General features: G+C 36.7%; 1 protein-coding gene across 8 annotated transcripts in view; it reads right to left on the minus strand.

Annotated features, from left to right (window-relative positions):
- exoc6 (exocyst complex component 6) overlaps positions 1 to 17529 on the minus strand; it is a 54965-nt gene that overhangs the window by 12489 nt on the left and 24947 nt on the right. For 4 of the 8 annotated variants that reach the window (XM_039653240.2, XM_039653239.2, XM_089122045.1 and 1 more), the window contains exons 12-20: positions 15737 to 15808; positions 15488 to 15585; positions 15275 to 15380; positions 15031 to 15140; positions 11140 to 11251; positions 10920 to 11054; positions 7173 to 7352; positions 6523 to 6552; positions 721 to 862 (exon numbers count right to left, since the gene is read on the minus strand). In XM_039653240.2, the coding sequence (XP_039509174.2) occupies positions 721 to 862; positions 6523 to 6552; positions 7173 to 7352; positions 10920 to 11054; positions 11140 to 11251; positions 15031 to 15140; positions 15275 to 15380; positions 15488 to 15585; positions 15737 to 15808 (985 nt within the window). Of the gene's footprint in view, positions 1 to 712; positions 863 to 6522; positions 6553 to 7172; positions 7353 to 10919; positions 11055 to 11139; positions 11252 to 15030; positions 15141 to 15274; positions 15381 to 15487; positions 15586 to 15736; positions 15809 to 17529 lie in introns of those variants that run through there. The other 4 variants (XM_039653242.2, XM_039653241.2, XM_039653244.2 and 1 more) reach the window with 2 other exon arrangements.

Raw genomic sequence — 17529 nt, forward strand, 5'->3', positions numbered from 1 at the left:
GGACCTTGAACCGCTTGGTTCCCATTGAAGTCCATTATATGGAGAAAAATCCTGGAATGTTTTCATCAAAAACCTTAATTTCTTTTCGGCTGAAGAACGAAAGACACGGATATCTTGGATGACATGGGGGTGAGTAAATTATCAGCAAATTTTTTTTTTTTTAAAAAGTGAACTACTCCTTTAAGCATTATATTCTTTTTGGGTGAACTATTCTTAATATGAGTGAGTGAGCAAAATGAATGAATGTTGACTTAAGTGACTAATGTTGGACTCAATGGTTCCACATCAGTACGTATCAGAACATGTGTGGATTTCTAAGAGCAGGTGGAGTGCGGGTAATCAGGAATCTTCCTTGAAAGTTTATAGCTAAGATAACTGCTTCTGAGAACAGCTGATAATATCAATAATAACTGCTGCATGACTGCATCAACCGCCATGCTGCGCTTCACAGAGCAAGAAACCGACATGCCTTCCAGTTAATGTATTAGCCATACTCTGAATCGCAAACTTTAATTTCAGAATGGACACATTTTGTAGGGAGTCTGTATAATTAATGAATTACAGCAAAGGGGGAGATATATTACATTTCTGAATTTAATATGGTTATTTTATAGTGTACAAGGGCTGGGACTGACTAGAGGGTAAATAACTTAATTATTGGGCCAACTGTTGAAATGACGTGGCGCTGGCATTGTAAATATGCAATTATTAACTACTCACGTTCACACTGAATGACGTCCAGGTTGAACTGCTGAATGGCTCCCATGCTGATCTGTTTGAGCTCAGTATCCAGCAGCATCTGCATCAGCGATGTGGCCAGGTGTTTACAGGCGGACATACACGCCGTCTGCGCCACCTTACCCTGAGGAGCGGCAAACAAACACACCAACAAACCATTACTACAGGTGTTCTCTTCTACACACGGCAACAGTGTTGGGATCAATGCCTTAATGAACTTGAAACTGTCTCTGAATAGCTGGTTCACCCCTGTTCTTAAAGGGTTAGTTCACCCAAATATTAAAATTCTGTCAGTATTTACTCACCCTCATGTTGTTCCAACCCCGTAAGACCTTCGTTCATCTTCGGAACACAAATTAAGATATTTTTGATGAAATCTGAGAGCTGGATCACTCCTTCATACTAGTCCATAGGCTTCTTGAGGGATTGAAACTTGCCGTCCTCGAAAAGTTATTAAAGACATTGTTAAAATAGTGACTCAATCTTAACTTTTATCAAGCGACGAGAACACTTTTTGTGCGCAAAAACAAACAAAAATAACAACATTATTTCAACTATTCACTTCCTTCTCTATGGGTCAGTTAACGTAGTGTGATAGCGTAGAGCTACGTCACACGTAGGCTCACTATTGGCCGACGCTGGTCATGTGTGTGTGATGCGTGTGACGTACAATAACAGAAGCTGACGCTATTAAACTAGTAACCTGACTCGAGGCAGAGAGAGAAGTAAATGAATAGATGAATTTAAGTTGTTATTTTTGTTGTTTTTTGTGCACAAAAAGTGTTCTCGTTGCTTGATAAACTTAAGATTGAGCCACTGTAGTCACTTGGACTATTTTAACGATGTCATAACGATGTAGTTATTTAACTATATAACTTTTAGAGGCCAGTAAGTTTCGATTCCTCAAGAAGCCTATTGACTAGTATGGAGGAGTGATCCAGCTCTCAGATTTCATCAAAAATACCTTAATTTGTGTTCCGAAGATGAACGAAGGTCTTACTGGGTTGAACAACATGAGGGTGAGTAAATACTGACAGAATTTTCATTTTTTGGGGTCAACTAACTCTTTAAGTATTCTTCTTTTTCTAAGACTACTGCTTAGAAGTTTGTGGTCGGTAAAGATTTTTAATGTTTTTGAAAATAGTCTCTTATGCTGACCATGGCTGGATTTATCAAAAATACACTAAAAACAGTAATATTGTCAAATAACTGTTTTCTGTTTGAATATATCTAAGCAGCACAGCTGTTTTTCAACATTAAAAAGAGGAAATGTTTCTTGAGAATGATTTTTGAAGGATCAGAATAGTTTTAAGTTTAGTCTTTGCCATCACATGAATAAATTACATTTCAATTCAGATAGAAAACAGTTATTTTAAATTGTTAAAAATATTTTAACTGTATTTTGATAAAATAAATTCAACATTGCTATATATATATATATATATATATATATATATATATATATATATATATATTGACTGCTCATTTCCATATAACGAAAGTGAATGGGGAATGGGTCTGTCAAGAACTAAAAAGACACAAAAGAATATAAAAGTTGCCCATTTGATTCATACTCTATTTTAAGTCTTATGTCAAAATATAGCTTTGTATGATGAACAGACTAAAATTTAAGCCCTTAACCTTTAAACATTTATGTTGTATTTTGTGTCACATAAAACTTAAAAAGACTCTAGGCACCATTCTCTTTCATTGAATTTTTAAAACGATCGGCCTGGATATTGTTAAAAATGTCACCTTTTGTGTTCCACTAAGGACATACAATCATCTGGGTTTGAAACAACATTTTGGTGAGTAAATACTGACAGAAAAGGTGAACTATTTTTGGGTGAATGCATGGAAGTAAGCATAGCGATAAGTGTATGTTGATTCCTTTCTAAATATATACCATAATTCATAAAATCCTTAAACAACCTATAATCAGTGGATGTAATGGCACAACATGGAGATGACACAGGCCTTCCAACTCTTGAAAGTCTCAAGTTTTAATTCAGAAACGCACACAAAAACATACAGTGACAAGTCTCATATCTGAAGCAGTCGCTCATGCAAGCCGACGCGGTTCATAATCAGCAGGGTTGTAAAGAGGAAAGAGGTGAAAGACCAGTCAAACTCGGCAATAACATTCAAACACACGTAAAACTCATGCAACAGCTGCTCCACCAGTACATGCTGACAACTAGCAAATAAATGAATTAACAATTCCATTTGGTTATTATTATTCTACCCAAAGCAAAAAAATGCAAACAGAGCTCTACGCAAAAAAACATGTTCACACATGTTTATATCCATTAGACACATCACAGATCGCTATAAACAAGACTAAATATGTAGTATTTTGTTAACATACCAAAATTAAGCACCACATTGAACAACCAATCCAATTTAACAAACATATGCATAATTAAAAATCAAAAAGCCCAAAACTTCCGAACGCTCTGAACCTCAAAAAAACATGTGCATTCCTCTTTATTTCTAGAGATTTATATAAACAATGAAAAATGAGGCTATAAAAGCAGGCCCTGTAAAACATAACATTTCATCCTTTTTGAAAACAACAACAACAACAAAAAAAATGTTATGACATAATGCCAGAACATACTTTATGTTTAATATATAGTTATGTGAAGCAGTGTTGATATAGTTAATCTAAAAACCATACCAAAAAATATTTTGGTTTTAAAAAATACATTAGGGCTGTGCAAAAGTTAATTGCAATTAATCGCATCCAAAATAAAAGTCTGTGTTGACATAATATATTTGTGTGTGCTGTACATAATTATTTTGTATATATAAATACCTATCCATGCATGTATATATTTAAGAATTATTTGCGCTTAAATTCTGTATATATATATATAAATATATATATATATATATAAATATATATATATATATATATATATATATATATATGAAGAGCTCTTTTCCAAAACGCTATAAATCCATTTCAATAGTTTTCAGGAAAACTAAATTTTTTACCTAGACCCACACATTTTGTGAATATTCAAATTATCCTGTTTAAATGTTTTATTGGTTCAGTCTGAACATTTTGAACAATAATTATTAAATCAAACAACAATATTGTTAATGATAATTTAAAAGTTAATTTTATTTTTTTCCAAAACGCTATAAATCCATCCATTTTTTTGTATCATTTTTAGTAAAGTCATTTTTATTAAAGTGTCAAACCTCAAACAAATAGTACCAATTTCAACATATGCATGAAAAAACGAATTATTAAAAATGATCAATTTATGATAACGATATTCAAAAAAGGGATGGGCACCCCTCCAGCACATGCACACACACACACAGGCAACATAACACGTGAGCAAAGCGGAGCAGCATGACGCTTAAATATAAGTAAATAAAAAACAAAAAACAAAATACAAAATAAACATAGGCTACGTTTCACATTTGTGTTTAATAATATTACATTACTTATTTTTATTATTTAATCTATGTTGAGTAGGCTATGAAAAGGGAACCGCATGACATGAGTAAGATAGGATCAAAATTCAAAAGCTGCCCAATATCGGAAAATATTTGGAGTGCGTCAGACATGATTTTGACCACTTATTAAGTTTTGTTTTGTAGAAAGCTTGTAAATTTCGTTTCATATAAATTGTATCTTCATTTTAATAAATGTTTCATCGACAAATTGACTGGATTAATACATTAGAAGTAAATATCAGACAATATAATCAGGACACAGAGGCGCGCAGGTGAACCGGAGCGCGTCTCATATGAACCGAAACACCGCGACGCTTGCCTCACACAGGCCTGAGAACTAAGCTACAGAAAGCTTTAAATGTCTACTTTTAAACAAAACAATTAAAAAATAAAATAAATTGGCAACTCTCTGCGTATGTAGGCTAATTCGAAGTATGCGTTTCTCTATGCGCGTTTACTGCGAAGATGGCGAGTAAGCATCAACTTTATCTTTGCTGCTGACACTGACAGAAAACACTAGTTTATTAATAAACAATTCAAATGTTTCATGCATAATCATTACTTTTGCCGGTTCTTTGTGGCAAGCTTTATGCATACGTTGAGATGCGGAATAGGCAATTAAAAACGCTCATATGGTTTCTCTCCCATTTAATTAAATCAATATATGTGATTACTGATAATACAAATGGCTTAAACGATCTACTACTAGTTGACTAGAAAACTAGGACTCATTTTGAGGAATAAATGAACATAATAAACCTCTGTTCAGAGTGCCGCAGTGCTGGATTGTGTAGAGCGCTCATTGAATTTGAGGATTTATAGCGTTTAGGCTAAAAACAGGGCTGGCGCTTATCGTGGTTTGGAAAGAAACTGTATCTTGCAGTACATTTTAAACAAGGAAATATAGCGATTTGGCATGAAACGTTGATGGAGCAGTGAAAGGGTTCTGTCCACAGCAGAATGACACGACAAACTCATTTTTTTAAAAATGGCGTTTATCGCGTTTCGGAAAAGAGCTCTTCATATATATATATATATATATATATATATATATATGTATATATATATATATAAATACATAATCTATATTATATAAATATAAATATTTTATATATGAATAACACATTTTCTTAAATATATACATGCATGTGTGTGTATTTATATATACAAAATAATTATACAGTATACAGCACACACAAATATATAATGTAAACACAGACTTTTATTTTGGATGCGATTAATCGAAATAAATTTTTGCACAGCCCTAAAATATATATATATATATATATATGAAAAAAAAAACACTATAAATGTATCTCAATAATACTAGAATAACGATGAAGTGAAGTGGACCTTTGGACCAATGAGATATAACCTTTGGACCAATGCGGTTGGGACCAATCACAACACCAGATATAAAAACGAAGCGATCAACAAAATATATTGTCATTTGTCACATCCCAATGTGTTGCGAATGGTTTTACTTAAGCATGAGCTGAACAGCTATCTTGTTTTAAAAGCCCTTTATGCTGTGCTCAAATGTTTTTCAACCACAAATGCAATCATTAATTGCTATACAGAGTTATACTATATAGAGTTATACTAAGATTGCTTTTATTAGTGAATTAGAATGAATTAAGTTAGCTACGCTAACATACAGATTATGTTACATCTAAGTATACTTGTTAAAGGTAATGATGTACAGCTGTCCTGAAAGTGTAGTAGGTTATAATGTTTCATTATGCAGCATTAATAAAGCAGCATTCTGATTTGAGACGCACTCATTGTTGAGACCATAATCTTAAAGGGACAGATCAGACAAAATCAAAGAAAAAATCATTTAGAAAAATGTGCTTTTGTCCATACAATGAAAGTCAATGAGGTCCAGTGTTGTTCGGGACCCCATTCACATTCAAATGGGAAATTGGAAATATTTTCCTTTGAATTCCAAAGAAAGTAAGTCAGGTTTGGAACGGCATAAGGCTGAGAAAAAAATGGTGACCGAATTTTTGGGTGAACTGTCTTTTTACACACTGGTATTAGTGAATCTCAAGTAAGAATGGCATGTGTGTTCTGCAGATACTGGTATCAGCTTCAGACAATCATGGGCAGCAGATCAGGGGTAGCATGCCAAATGATTTGGTTTACATTCTGCATTACACGTGAAAAGGGAGGCAAAACAAGGTTGGCAGCAAGTCCACAGAGCTGACATGAACATGCAGTTTTAATGTCTTTTTTTTTTTTTTTTTTGCTTTTGAATAATTGTAATTTTTCTGTTCCTCCTCTACAGTTCGAAGAGGGTCTACTTACCGACATTGCAGCATGATCATTGTTGTTATTCTGAGCGGAAACCCCAAGAAAATAAAACACGGACAGGGAAAGAAAGTATAGCGATAATAAATGGACAGACAAAGGAAAATCAGAAATACCAAGCATGCCTGGCAGAAAATAAATCAAAGGATACATTCACTTACAGGAAATATGTTACATTGTTGAGAAACCAAAGCATAACCAACTTAAACTGGAGGTTAAAGCAATTTGTTTAAGAGGACAGTGCAGCTGAACAGAAACGCGAGCAAGCTGTATCGTTCTGTTTGAATGGATGAGTTAGGAGTTATCTGTGCTGATTATGTGAAGGAACATACAGAGATTAGACTGGGTTTGGGAATGGATGTCTTTTTGAATATTCTATTTGTGTAACGACACCTATAACACCAAACACGACATTCCTGTGCGCTTATGTTAAGATTTACAACTAATGTCAAACAATGCAAACTAGAAAATGTGTCAATCTGGAAGGCTACTAGAACATCTGCCCAGTTATGACCATCTAAAAAGCTAGAAATGCAACATTGTTTGACGCCACACATGCAATAACACACACTACATGAACCCACAGGTGGAGAATGATCACAGAACAATGACGAGACTGCGTGTGAATAGGACGACGTGGAACTCACCGGAAGGTGCGTGAAGACCTGGAAGGTGCTGCGCAGGAAGTTGATGAGGTCCATGAGGTATCCGCTGGCCCTGCCGTCCGACTCCGACATGCCCCATTCGTAATCAGCAAGCTGAATGAACTCATCGATCTTCTGATTGAGTTTAGTGTATATCTCTCCTTCAGCTGCGTGTCTGGCATCCTAAAAATAAGAAACCATGCATTTAACTTCATCCAGATGATGTACAAACACTGGCACAACCAAGTGCATTCTGGAATGCTTTTAAACAGTATTGAAAGATTCATTTTGCAACCAATACATGTCTGCTTTTTTATTTAAAGCTACACTGTGTGATTTTTACCCCCATCTAGCGGTGAAAAGGTATATGACCATCCAGTTTATATAAGTTTCTGTTCCTCTCCTACGGTTGCCAATGTAGTCCAAGATTAACATGGCTTCCAGTTCGACCTCGTCCATGAGTGTTAACTCAAACGTAAACGCGAAAGGCGAAGCTTGAATTAACGGGTATGTCCCTCTTTGGCTAATGTACTTTCAAGATGGAGGGGCAACATGGCGACCGACATTAGAACCCCTTACCCGTATGTATTTTCAATGGCATATTATAAACACAAGAGAATACTTTATTACTTGATCGAAGTAAATATACATTAATAAGCACATATATTTGTGAAGGAACTAAGTGTTTTTAGCTAAGAATAAACTAAAAGAGTTACACAGTGTAGCTTTAAAGGGGTGGTATAATGCCCTTTTCACAAGATGTCAAATAAGTCTTCAGATATCCCCAGATATTTTTATATAGCATGTTAAAATTGTCACTTTTTGAGGGTGAGCAAAAACGCACCGTTTATGTGTCTCTTTAAATGCAAATGAGCTGCTGCTCCCAGCACAGAGGGCGGAGCTACAACAGCTTGATTACCTCACACAGACATGCACTGAAAATTTAAAAAACTTTCAGCCTTTTATGTTCAAACCAGAGTAAGACAAAGATGGAGAGACAACATGTAGACAACATTGATGAATTTTTTTGATTGATGAATCTTCTAGTCATTGATTAGCTTATTTTGTCTTGATCATCTATAAATCGTGTTCCGGGGGCAGGGTTTATGTAAATTGTAGGGTTTGTGATGTCACTAACCCGGGAAGAAGCTACTTAAGCAGTAGAGAAGTAGTCCCTACTAGTTGTTTGTTGTAGCCCTAAAAAAGCTATTTCAATTTCTTAAAGATAATATCTCCCTTTGCTTTGAACTTTGAGCGTTGTAACTTTGCAAATGTTGTTTATGCTCAAACAGCAAGATTATACACTTACTAAAGTTAGAAAGGTGAAATAATAATCAACCACACCTTTAAATTTTCCTGCTACAATCAAACATATTGGTTCCAGTTTATTTTGATGGTCTCTTTAACACATTCTGTTGACTATAAATAACATTGCACCTCATTAGAGTGTTTGTAGAGTATTGCTAGACTGAGGCCCCATCCACTCTACTGCGTTTTCTAGAGATGCGCGGTTGGCGGATAAACCGCGGATCGGGCAGATGACGCGACTTAAAAAAATATTTTAATTAAATTTGAACCAAATTACGTGCCAAAATGTGTTTTCAATTACGCTAGAACGAAAATATTGTACACTAGCCTATCAGATAATAAGGTCAGTGTGAAGAGGTTCAGTGTGTGTGGAAGGAAGAAGACAGGGTCGGGCTGACTAGGACTCGCGTTTATTCAGAAAAACAAGAAGAAACGAGGCGCAAGTAACGCATTCTCCTCCATAAACAAAACACGCGATCCAACACTTGCTTCTCAGTCTCGGTTGCAGTAGCCGCGTGCGAAGTCCCAGTCCAACTCTCTCTCTCTCGCTCTCTCATTCCCGTCGGTTATATGCAGTCTCTCCAAGGTAATTACATCAGACACAGGTGTTGATCATCTGCACTTGACCTACTTACTCACCGCGCGGCTCTGTCCTTTCTCTCCCGCTACAGACTTCACAAAATCACGCCCCCTCGCCACAGTCAGGTTTCCCGAAGTGCGTTTAATGTATTTATTTTTGTCCCTGCGTGCCGATCGGAGAAGGAGTTCACTGCTGATATTCTGAGAGCTTTCTAGTCTCGTGGCTGTCATCTGCAGCGCCTTGTATCGCCCAATCAGTGGATGGTGGGCGGGTGCGGTTTTGAATATTGGTCAAAAACGTTGGTGTGGATGGATGGCGGACGGATTATGAGTTTTGTGATGCAGTTGCGGATGAAATAATAGGCCATCTGCGCATCTCTAGCGTTTTCGTTTAAAAACAGATAATTAAAACAAATACGATCTCCGTCCACACCAGCGTTTTATTTGCGTATTAGAATTGATCTCCATCCACATTAAAACGACTGAAAACGCGGATCACATGACCATTCACCAACACTGGGCATGCACGTGCCAGTGTAAACAGGAAACGGATTGACTATTCCTCAGATTTGATGAAGAAGAAAGTAACGTTAGCTACCTGATGGGTGGCTGACGAATCAGGGAAGGACACGTCATGACTGATGACACCCAATAATAGAGCCGAGCGTGAGCCTCTGCATCATAGTTTCTAAAGTCCTCCATTTTGTCCTGTCTTCACTAAAAAGCCCTCCGGAGATTCAAAACGGAGCTGCAGAGTTTCTAAACTTCTCCGTTTTAGGTCTTCGTTTTTTCCGATTTAGACTGGATGGGAGGTACAAACGTAGCAAAAGGTCTCCGTTTTTAAAGGGTAACTAAACCCCTGGTCAGAGTCTGACTCCACCCACTGGCAAAATTTGAAAAAATGCTGAAAAAGTGGGCAGACCCCAGCAGAGATAGAGGACACGAAATAGATGCTGATACTCCCTAAAGTAGTTTTGATGAAACAAGCTGGTTTTTATACTGCCAAGGGCGTAGCTCGCGTGGTGAGCAGAACCTGCGTACGTCACGAAGTGCGGAACATCCAATAGGAAAATTCAACTGCAGTAGCCACCGTTCAACCTGAAGAGGGCAGCACTAAGACGTTTTTCAACCATATATTGTAGAAATAAAACACTTTATACACAAATGTCAAAAAATTTACTCGAATCAATGACTGTTATTAATAAAGATCCATTCTTACAGATCAATAACTAAAAAAAGTTGGTTTAGTGTTTAGTTACTGTTTAAACATAAACACAGTAGTGTGGACGGGGCCTGATAGGGTTATGGTTAGGATAAGTTGAAATGCAGATGCAAAGTTACTTATAGTCAGTAGAATGTCTGTTGGGGAGCATCACAATAATGATTTTGCAGATATTAAGCAGACAGTCTACTAACACTAATGAGAGTTAGTTGACATGTAGTTACAAAGTTACTTATAGTCAACAGAATGTTCGAAAGGGACCATCAAAATAAAGTGTTACCAACATATTTTGCGGATTTTTTTGGTACAAAAATTCAAATGCAACTCCAAGAATTGGGGGGTTAATACTTTTGCAGCACCTTAACTTAAGCAATGCCAACATGCTGCTGCCTGCTCAATGACTCAAAAAGAGGTCACCTGATAACACCTCCGTTTAAATACATTTAACACACTGGCATCAAAACAAGCTCTTTATGAAGTTCATGAAGCCTGAGGCGGCTCCTGTCCCATGCTGTCGATGACAGCTTTACTTTGAGCTTTACACTGCTCCAGACGGCTGATCTCTGATCAGAGTGTGCCCATGGCGATAATACGAGTGAGTGAAATGTGTAATTAAAGAACATGTCTGTGAATGACTTTACCTTGAAGGTGGAAAGCCCATAGAGTCTTGTGGTGTGAACTGTTTCCGGGGAAACATTGGTGATGTTTGTGATAAAATCCTCCAGGTATTTACACGCGTGCTCTAAGTGGGTGGTGTTGATGATTATTTGAACAAGCTGCAAAACACAAGAGAAAAAAAGCCGTAAGTTATTTTCACACTGGGCTTTGCAGAGAGAATAAGTCAGAGTAACTCTACTATACCTCCGTTAATCCTATGTGCGGCTTTTTGATGAGGTTTTGTAAGCAGCTGCTCAACGTCCTCGTCAGCAGAAGGTTGGTGGATTTACGGAGCATGTCGTCAATCTCGGTTGAGCTGAAACACAAGTCAACCAAGAAATATGTTCAATCGTTGCACTCTAATCCAAAGTTTTAGCAAGCTTTCTATCCACCTGGTTCCTGACGAGCCTACTGGGTTTTGAATTATGGGTGGCACTTTTTTCGTTTTGGGGAACTTCCATTCATAAAGACTAAAAATCATCAGGTTTTCCAACAAATAAAGCTCAATCCGTCAGTTTGACTGAATGAGCTGTGAATTCTCCTTCATGTTGTATTTCCAGACATCATGAGAATAATGTAACACTTGGTATTTGAACGTGACATGTTATAACAAGAATATCTTTGGCAAGAGCTCTTTTCAGTCACTGTATTCTTTTCATCATGATTATTTTCTTTTTTCCTTTTGTATTCTGTTTTGAGTATAAAAAAGGACAACATAGTGCACATTTGTTCTCCCGCTCGTTCTCATACTACCCAAATGTGCAGTTATGTTTCAGTACTTGCCAGAAAAATGATCTTGCTAACTGATGGCGCAGTGGATAGGACACATGCCTTTGGTGTGAGAGACCCGGGTTCGGATCCACTGTGAGACACCAATGTGTCCATGAGCAAGACACTTAAAGGGTTAGTTCACCCAAAAATGAAAATACTGTCAGTATTTACTCACCCTCATGTTGTTCCAACCCCGTAAGACATTCGTTCATCTTCGGAACACAAATTAAGATATTTAAGATATTAAGATCACTCCTGCATACTAGTCCATAGGCTTCTTGAGGGAATGACACTTGCTGGCATCGAAAAGTCATCAAAGACATCGTTAAAATAGTCCAAGTGACTACAGTGGCTCAATTTTAACTTTATCAAGCGACGAGAACACTTTTTGTGCGCAAAAACAAACAAAAATAACGACTTTATTTCAACTATTCACTTCCTTCTCTATGGGCTTGTGGTCAGTTAACGTAGTGTGATTGCGTAAAGCTACGTCACATGTAGGCTCACTATTGGGCGACGCTGGTCATGTGTGTGATGCGTGTGACGTACAATAACAGAAGCTTACGCTATTAAACTAATAACCTGACTCGAGGCAGAGAGTGAAATAAACGAATAGTTGAAATAAAGTCGTAATTTTTGTTGTTTTTGCGCACAAAAAGTGTTCTCGTCGCTTGATAAAGTTAAAATTGAGCCACTGAAGTCACTTGGACTATTTTAACGATGTCTTTAATGACTTTTCGAGGCCATCAATTGTCATTCCCTCAAGAAGCCTATGGACTAGTATGCAGGAGTGATCTTAATATCTTAAATATCTTAATTTGTGTTCCGAAGATGAACGAAGGTCTTACGGGGTTGAACAACATGAGGGTGAGTAAATACTGACAGAATTTTCATTTTTGGGTGAACTAACCCTTTAACCCCTAGTTGCTCCAGAGGCGTGCGACCTCTGACATATCTAGCAATTGTAAGTTGTTTTGGATAAAAGTGTCAGCTAAATGAATAAATGTAAATGTAAAAAAGCATGGCTACTTTGGGTTAGTTACTCCCCAAAATGTTTTTTTTTTTCGAACATTGGACCCCAATTTCACTTTCATTGCATGGACAAAAAAATTTTAAAGAAATCTCTTTAACCAAGCATAACATGCTTGCCGTCTGCACCCGTCAGTGTTGAACTAGCCCTACTGCTGCCCAGAACGCTTGTAAGGTGTGAGTGTTTACAGGACACTGCTGGTTGGTGTTGATTTTACAGTTGGGGACTGTGTGTCACAGTGTGAGGTGTTGATTAGGAGGAGTGATCAGGTGGCAAACGCTCCATGAAGAGGAGCAGAGGTCGCTCATTATCGCTTGCTTAAATAACAAAGAAACCATTAGAGAGGAGTGTGAAATCGGCAGTCGTTTGCATTGATTAGCGGAGGGAAAAAGACTGTTGGATCAATCCATAAGTGTTCTGACAGCCTCGTGTGGGTCTCCTCACACTCTTCTCACTGCTCAAAGCAATAGAAGTTTCATCCGATGGCTCATAGTCTGTGGAAATGCCTAGTGCAAATATTGGTTACGGCAAAAGCACTAGTCAACCACTAAAGACCCCGATATTTAGTACTTTGCATGAAATTGGAGAACAAACTGGTGTGATGTAATTATTATGAACAAAATCAGGCCAAATTAAGTTTGTTTCTGGAGTTGGAAACGGAACAGCTTGCCAAAGACATTCCAGAAAAGTTACTCCAGCTAGTACATTAGCAACAGCTAAAATGACCAACTATCATTGGTCTGCGGCGATTATGTAATAGGTAGGTGTGGCTCTGAGTCTCCGCCTTTCTTGATGCAAAAACCTTCTAGGGTTAATTTCTTCTGTTCAACACACCAGAGAGCTGCTTTATAAAATGAAACTGTAATTCTAATTGAAAGAGACACAAGCTATGTTTCCATCCCGAACTTTGGGATATTGCATAAAAAACTGCTGGATAGAAATGGCAAAATGTACATAAATTCAAAAAAATGTACATTAAAAAAAACGTATGCGTTCAATTGAGTCGGATAAACAAGATAACTTCTTGTCTGAAAGCTCTCAGACACCAGCTATTTATTATATACAGAATTATCTTTGTTTTTCTTAGTGATATTTAGCGGCAGTTTATCAGGAAGTGACGATTTTGTTCTCTTCGACTCACTGGATGGAAAAGGGCGCTTGGTTCGTAAATGTTTTATGCGATATTCCAATTTTGCGCACAAGTTAAATTCGCAACTTTGGATGGAAACCTCACTACTGACAGTTTTATCATGTTTAATACCGTAAAGCTGCTTTAAAGCAATCTATTACATAAAGTGTACTAACATACATTATACAATAATAAAATTGACCTGACTGGATTGCGAAATTGCAGAGCTTGTAAAGACATATCCATGTAAATATGATCAGATGCTTTCTGAACTGAACTGTTGTTTTCTCACCATGGTCATTCGGTTGTGTGTTTATTTTTATATTGAGAGGAAAGTGTGCAGCACATATTTACATATTCACTAAACATTGCAGTCGGGATGTTCGCTAGTATACCACTGTAATCGTATTTCAAACTTCCTTTCACCCCCAGTGAGTGGGCCTTAAAGAAAAACTTCACTTCAATATGAAAATACTGTCATCATTTACTCAGCCTCAAATTATTTCAAACCTGTATTTCTGCTGAACACAAAAGAAGATATTTTGAAGAATGTCGGTAACCAGACAAAATAATAGTAAAAAAATAGGAAAGAAATACATAGTCAATGGGGTCCATCAACTGTTACTGACATTCTTCAAAATATCATCTTTTGTGTTCAGCAGAAGAAAGAAATTAATACAGGTTTAAAACAATTTGAGGGTGAGTAAATTATGACTGTATTTTAATTTTTAAGTGAACTATTCCTTTAATCTATGCTGCTGAGCAACAGGACTACTCGCATGGAAGGGATGGTGGGAGGTAAAATCCACCGGCTATGTGCACTTCTAACCCTCTGGGAAAGAATTTGAGGTGCCGGTGACAAGCACAACACAGACCCCTCACAACAGCCAGCCGAATGCCACAGAGCTTAAAGAGAACAAATATTGTCAGAAGTGATGGCTGGAGGTGGAAGGGAGGGTGGGGGTTTTAAAGACAGTCCAGACCCATAAATGAGGACTTCCCATGAAGACCTGCTAAGTGTTTTCAATTGAAATGTTTGGCTAACAAGAGCAACAATGCATCCGAAGCAGAATTTCCATCAGTATCTTCATTTCAAGCATCCTGGGATGGAATGAGACTGAAAAGTGTTGAATGTCTGCTGATGAAGATTGTGGAGTCTGCTCACCTGCGATGGAGTGACTCTGAGAACTTCAAGCTGGCGTAAATAAACTCCTTTACTTGAGAGTAGATTTGAGGCACTGACTGGGACATGGGCAGCTTCTTTGGAAATTGTTGCTGTTTAATGAAGACAAAAAGTTAGATTTTTGCTTTAATTGATCAAATATCATCACTTTTGGTTATTGTATTCATTCTGAGACTGTTTGGACACTATACAAGGCATTAATTACGTTTTTGAGTGTTTGACATACCTTTTCTATCTCTGCATCATGGAAGGGGAAGCGACTGACCACAGCCTTATAGTCTTCTTCATTCTCCACTGGAATGGGGCTGTAGTTATCCTGCTCAAAAATATCCCTGTTTCAGAACAGGAAACACAGATGACATTGAATAACACAAATATAACCACATTGATCCACTAACATCATAAAATGATGGACTAGTAGTAGTTCAGTTCAGCTCACCTGAACACCAAGGCCCATTTCTTGAGCAATGTTTCATTGTACTGATCTCGGACCTCAAACAAAAGGTCAAAAAGTCTGTTCACAGGGAAGCCATAACCCTAGAAAAGCAATAATAAAAATAGTGAGTAAGCAGCCAGAGTAAAAAAAACATGTTTTAATACATTTAAGATGTAGTAATGTAAATAGCAATAAAATGAAATGAAATGTAATTGGGAAGCAATATGGATATGCTTTAACCAATACATGTACCTGTAAAGTGTCTGCAAATATAACTATCAGGTTCTTCAGTTCGAGGACAAGGTCAGGATCACTGCAGTAGGACTGTTAAAAAAATAATAATAATAGTAATGATAGGAATGACAACAAAATACTGAAACTTCACAAATATGATTAGAACATAAAAGCATCTCTGAGTGAATCTCTCAAAGAAATGTCCAGGTCACATATTCTTGTAATATATACAGTCCTGGAAATGTGATCAAATTTTACATCACAGGAATAAATTACATTTTTAGATATCATAAAACAGAGAACAGGAAATTAGTTTAAAAACTTTGCAGTTTTCACTGGATTTTTGATCACATAAATGCAGCCTTTGTTAGCATTAAATTATTCTTTTTTTTTAAAGTCTAACAAAAGTGTGTGTGTGTGTGTTTGTGTATACTTAGTGCTGCATTAATCGCGATTAATCGATTCTAAAGTAAAAGTTTGTTTAAATAATATATGTGTATATATATGTGCATTTGTACACACATACATATACTGTATAGAGCATATAGTTATATAAACATAACTTTGTTAGAATTGCGATTATTCGGTTAATGGCCAATTAATCATAAAAATTACATCAAAATTGCTAAATTTCTTAAAGGTCTTAGATTCAAGCTTAAATTTCTTTCTTTCTTTCTTTCTTTGTATATAGTTTTGTATATGTGTGTATATAGTTATATAAACAAAACTTTGTTAGAATCGCGATTATTCGGTTTGACAGCAATTATATAGACCATTTCACAAGATGTAAACAACACTGGCCCAGAAGCACTTCCTGTTTCAGTTTGTAACTGTTTTCTTTATTTCACATGTAAAGAAAACATCTTAAAGATGTTTGTTTAACTTTTTGATTCAGTTTTAAATGTTCTGTTGGTTGTATTTTATCCCAGCTTTTATGTAGTGTTAAAAAACTGAAACAGGAAGTGCTTCTAGACCAGTGTTGTTTACATCTTTTGAAATGGTCTATATATATATATATATATATATCTTAATGGTCTTAGATTCCAGCTTAAATTAAATTTCTTTCTTTCTTTTTTTTTAATTTTGGGATTAAATATGAGCCATTTCTTTCATTTGACTCACTCCAACTGCACAATAAAAACTTGTGTTATCCATTGCTTCACACAGAGGAACCAATACTCACTGAATTTCTGTGGACCAGATTAGTTTAGGTTCAGCATTTCACTCTAAATGGGTAACTCACAGCCAGTCACTTATTGATCAAATACACTTGTGTCTTAATGAGTTTTTAGGTTACATTAGCATCTAAATGAGGCCGCCCGACCCTCCCCCCTTCGCTGATGGAGGCCTGTCCATGAGGTTAAATAGGAGAGAGCAGTGCTTGACCCAGGCAGGGGAGTGATGACTGACAGGGTTAGTGAATGTCTGAACACTCAGACCTGCCCACCCACTGCTGTATGAAACCACACGACACCATTCCCCAAAACAGCAGCACAGAAGATCCTTGAGAATCTGCTTTTGGATTTTTCCATGTGTTGACCCACATTTCATTATCATTAAAAAACCATTCAAGCTACAAGTGCCATAGAAACATTTTTGGCTATCTAACGCAGTTCTCAGTCTATGGAAGTTTGATTCCACCACACAATAACAAATTTTGAGTTTATATCTCACAATTGAGACTTTTTTTCCTCACAACTGCAAGTTTATGTTAACTACAAGTTACTTGTAGCAATTGGGACATTCTCGGACTTTTTGTTCTGGAATTCTGTTTACATCTTGAAATTCTGACATTTTTCCCTCAGATTTCT

Source organism: Pimephales promelas, chromosome 17 (genome assembly GCF_988280905.1).
Source record: "Pimephales promelas chromosome 17, fPimPro1.hap1.1, whole genome shotgun sequence".
NCBI classification, from domain to species: Eukaryota; Metazoa; Chordata; class Actinopteri; order Cypriniformes; family Leuciscidae; genus Pimephales; species Pimephales promelas.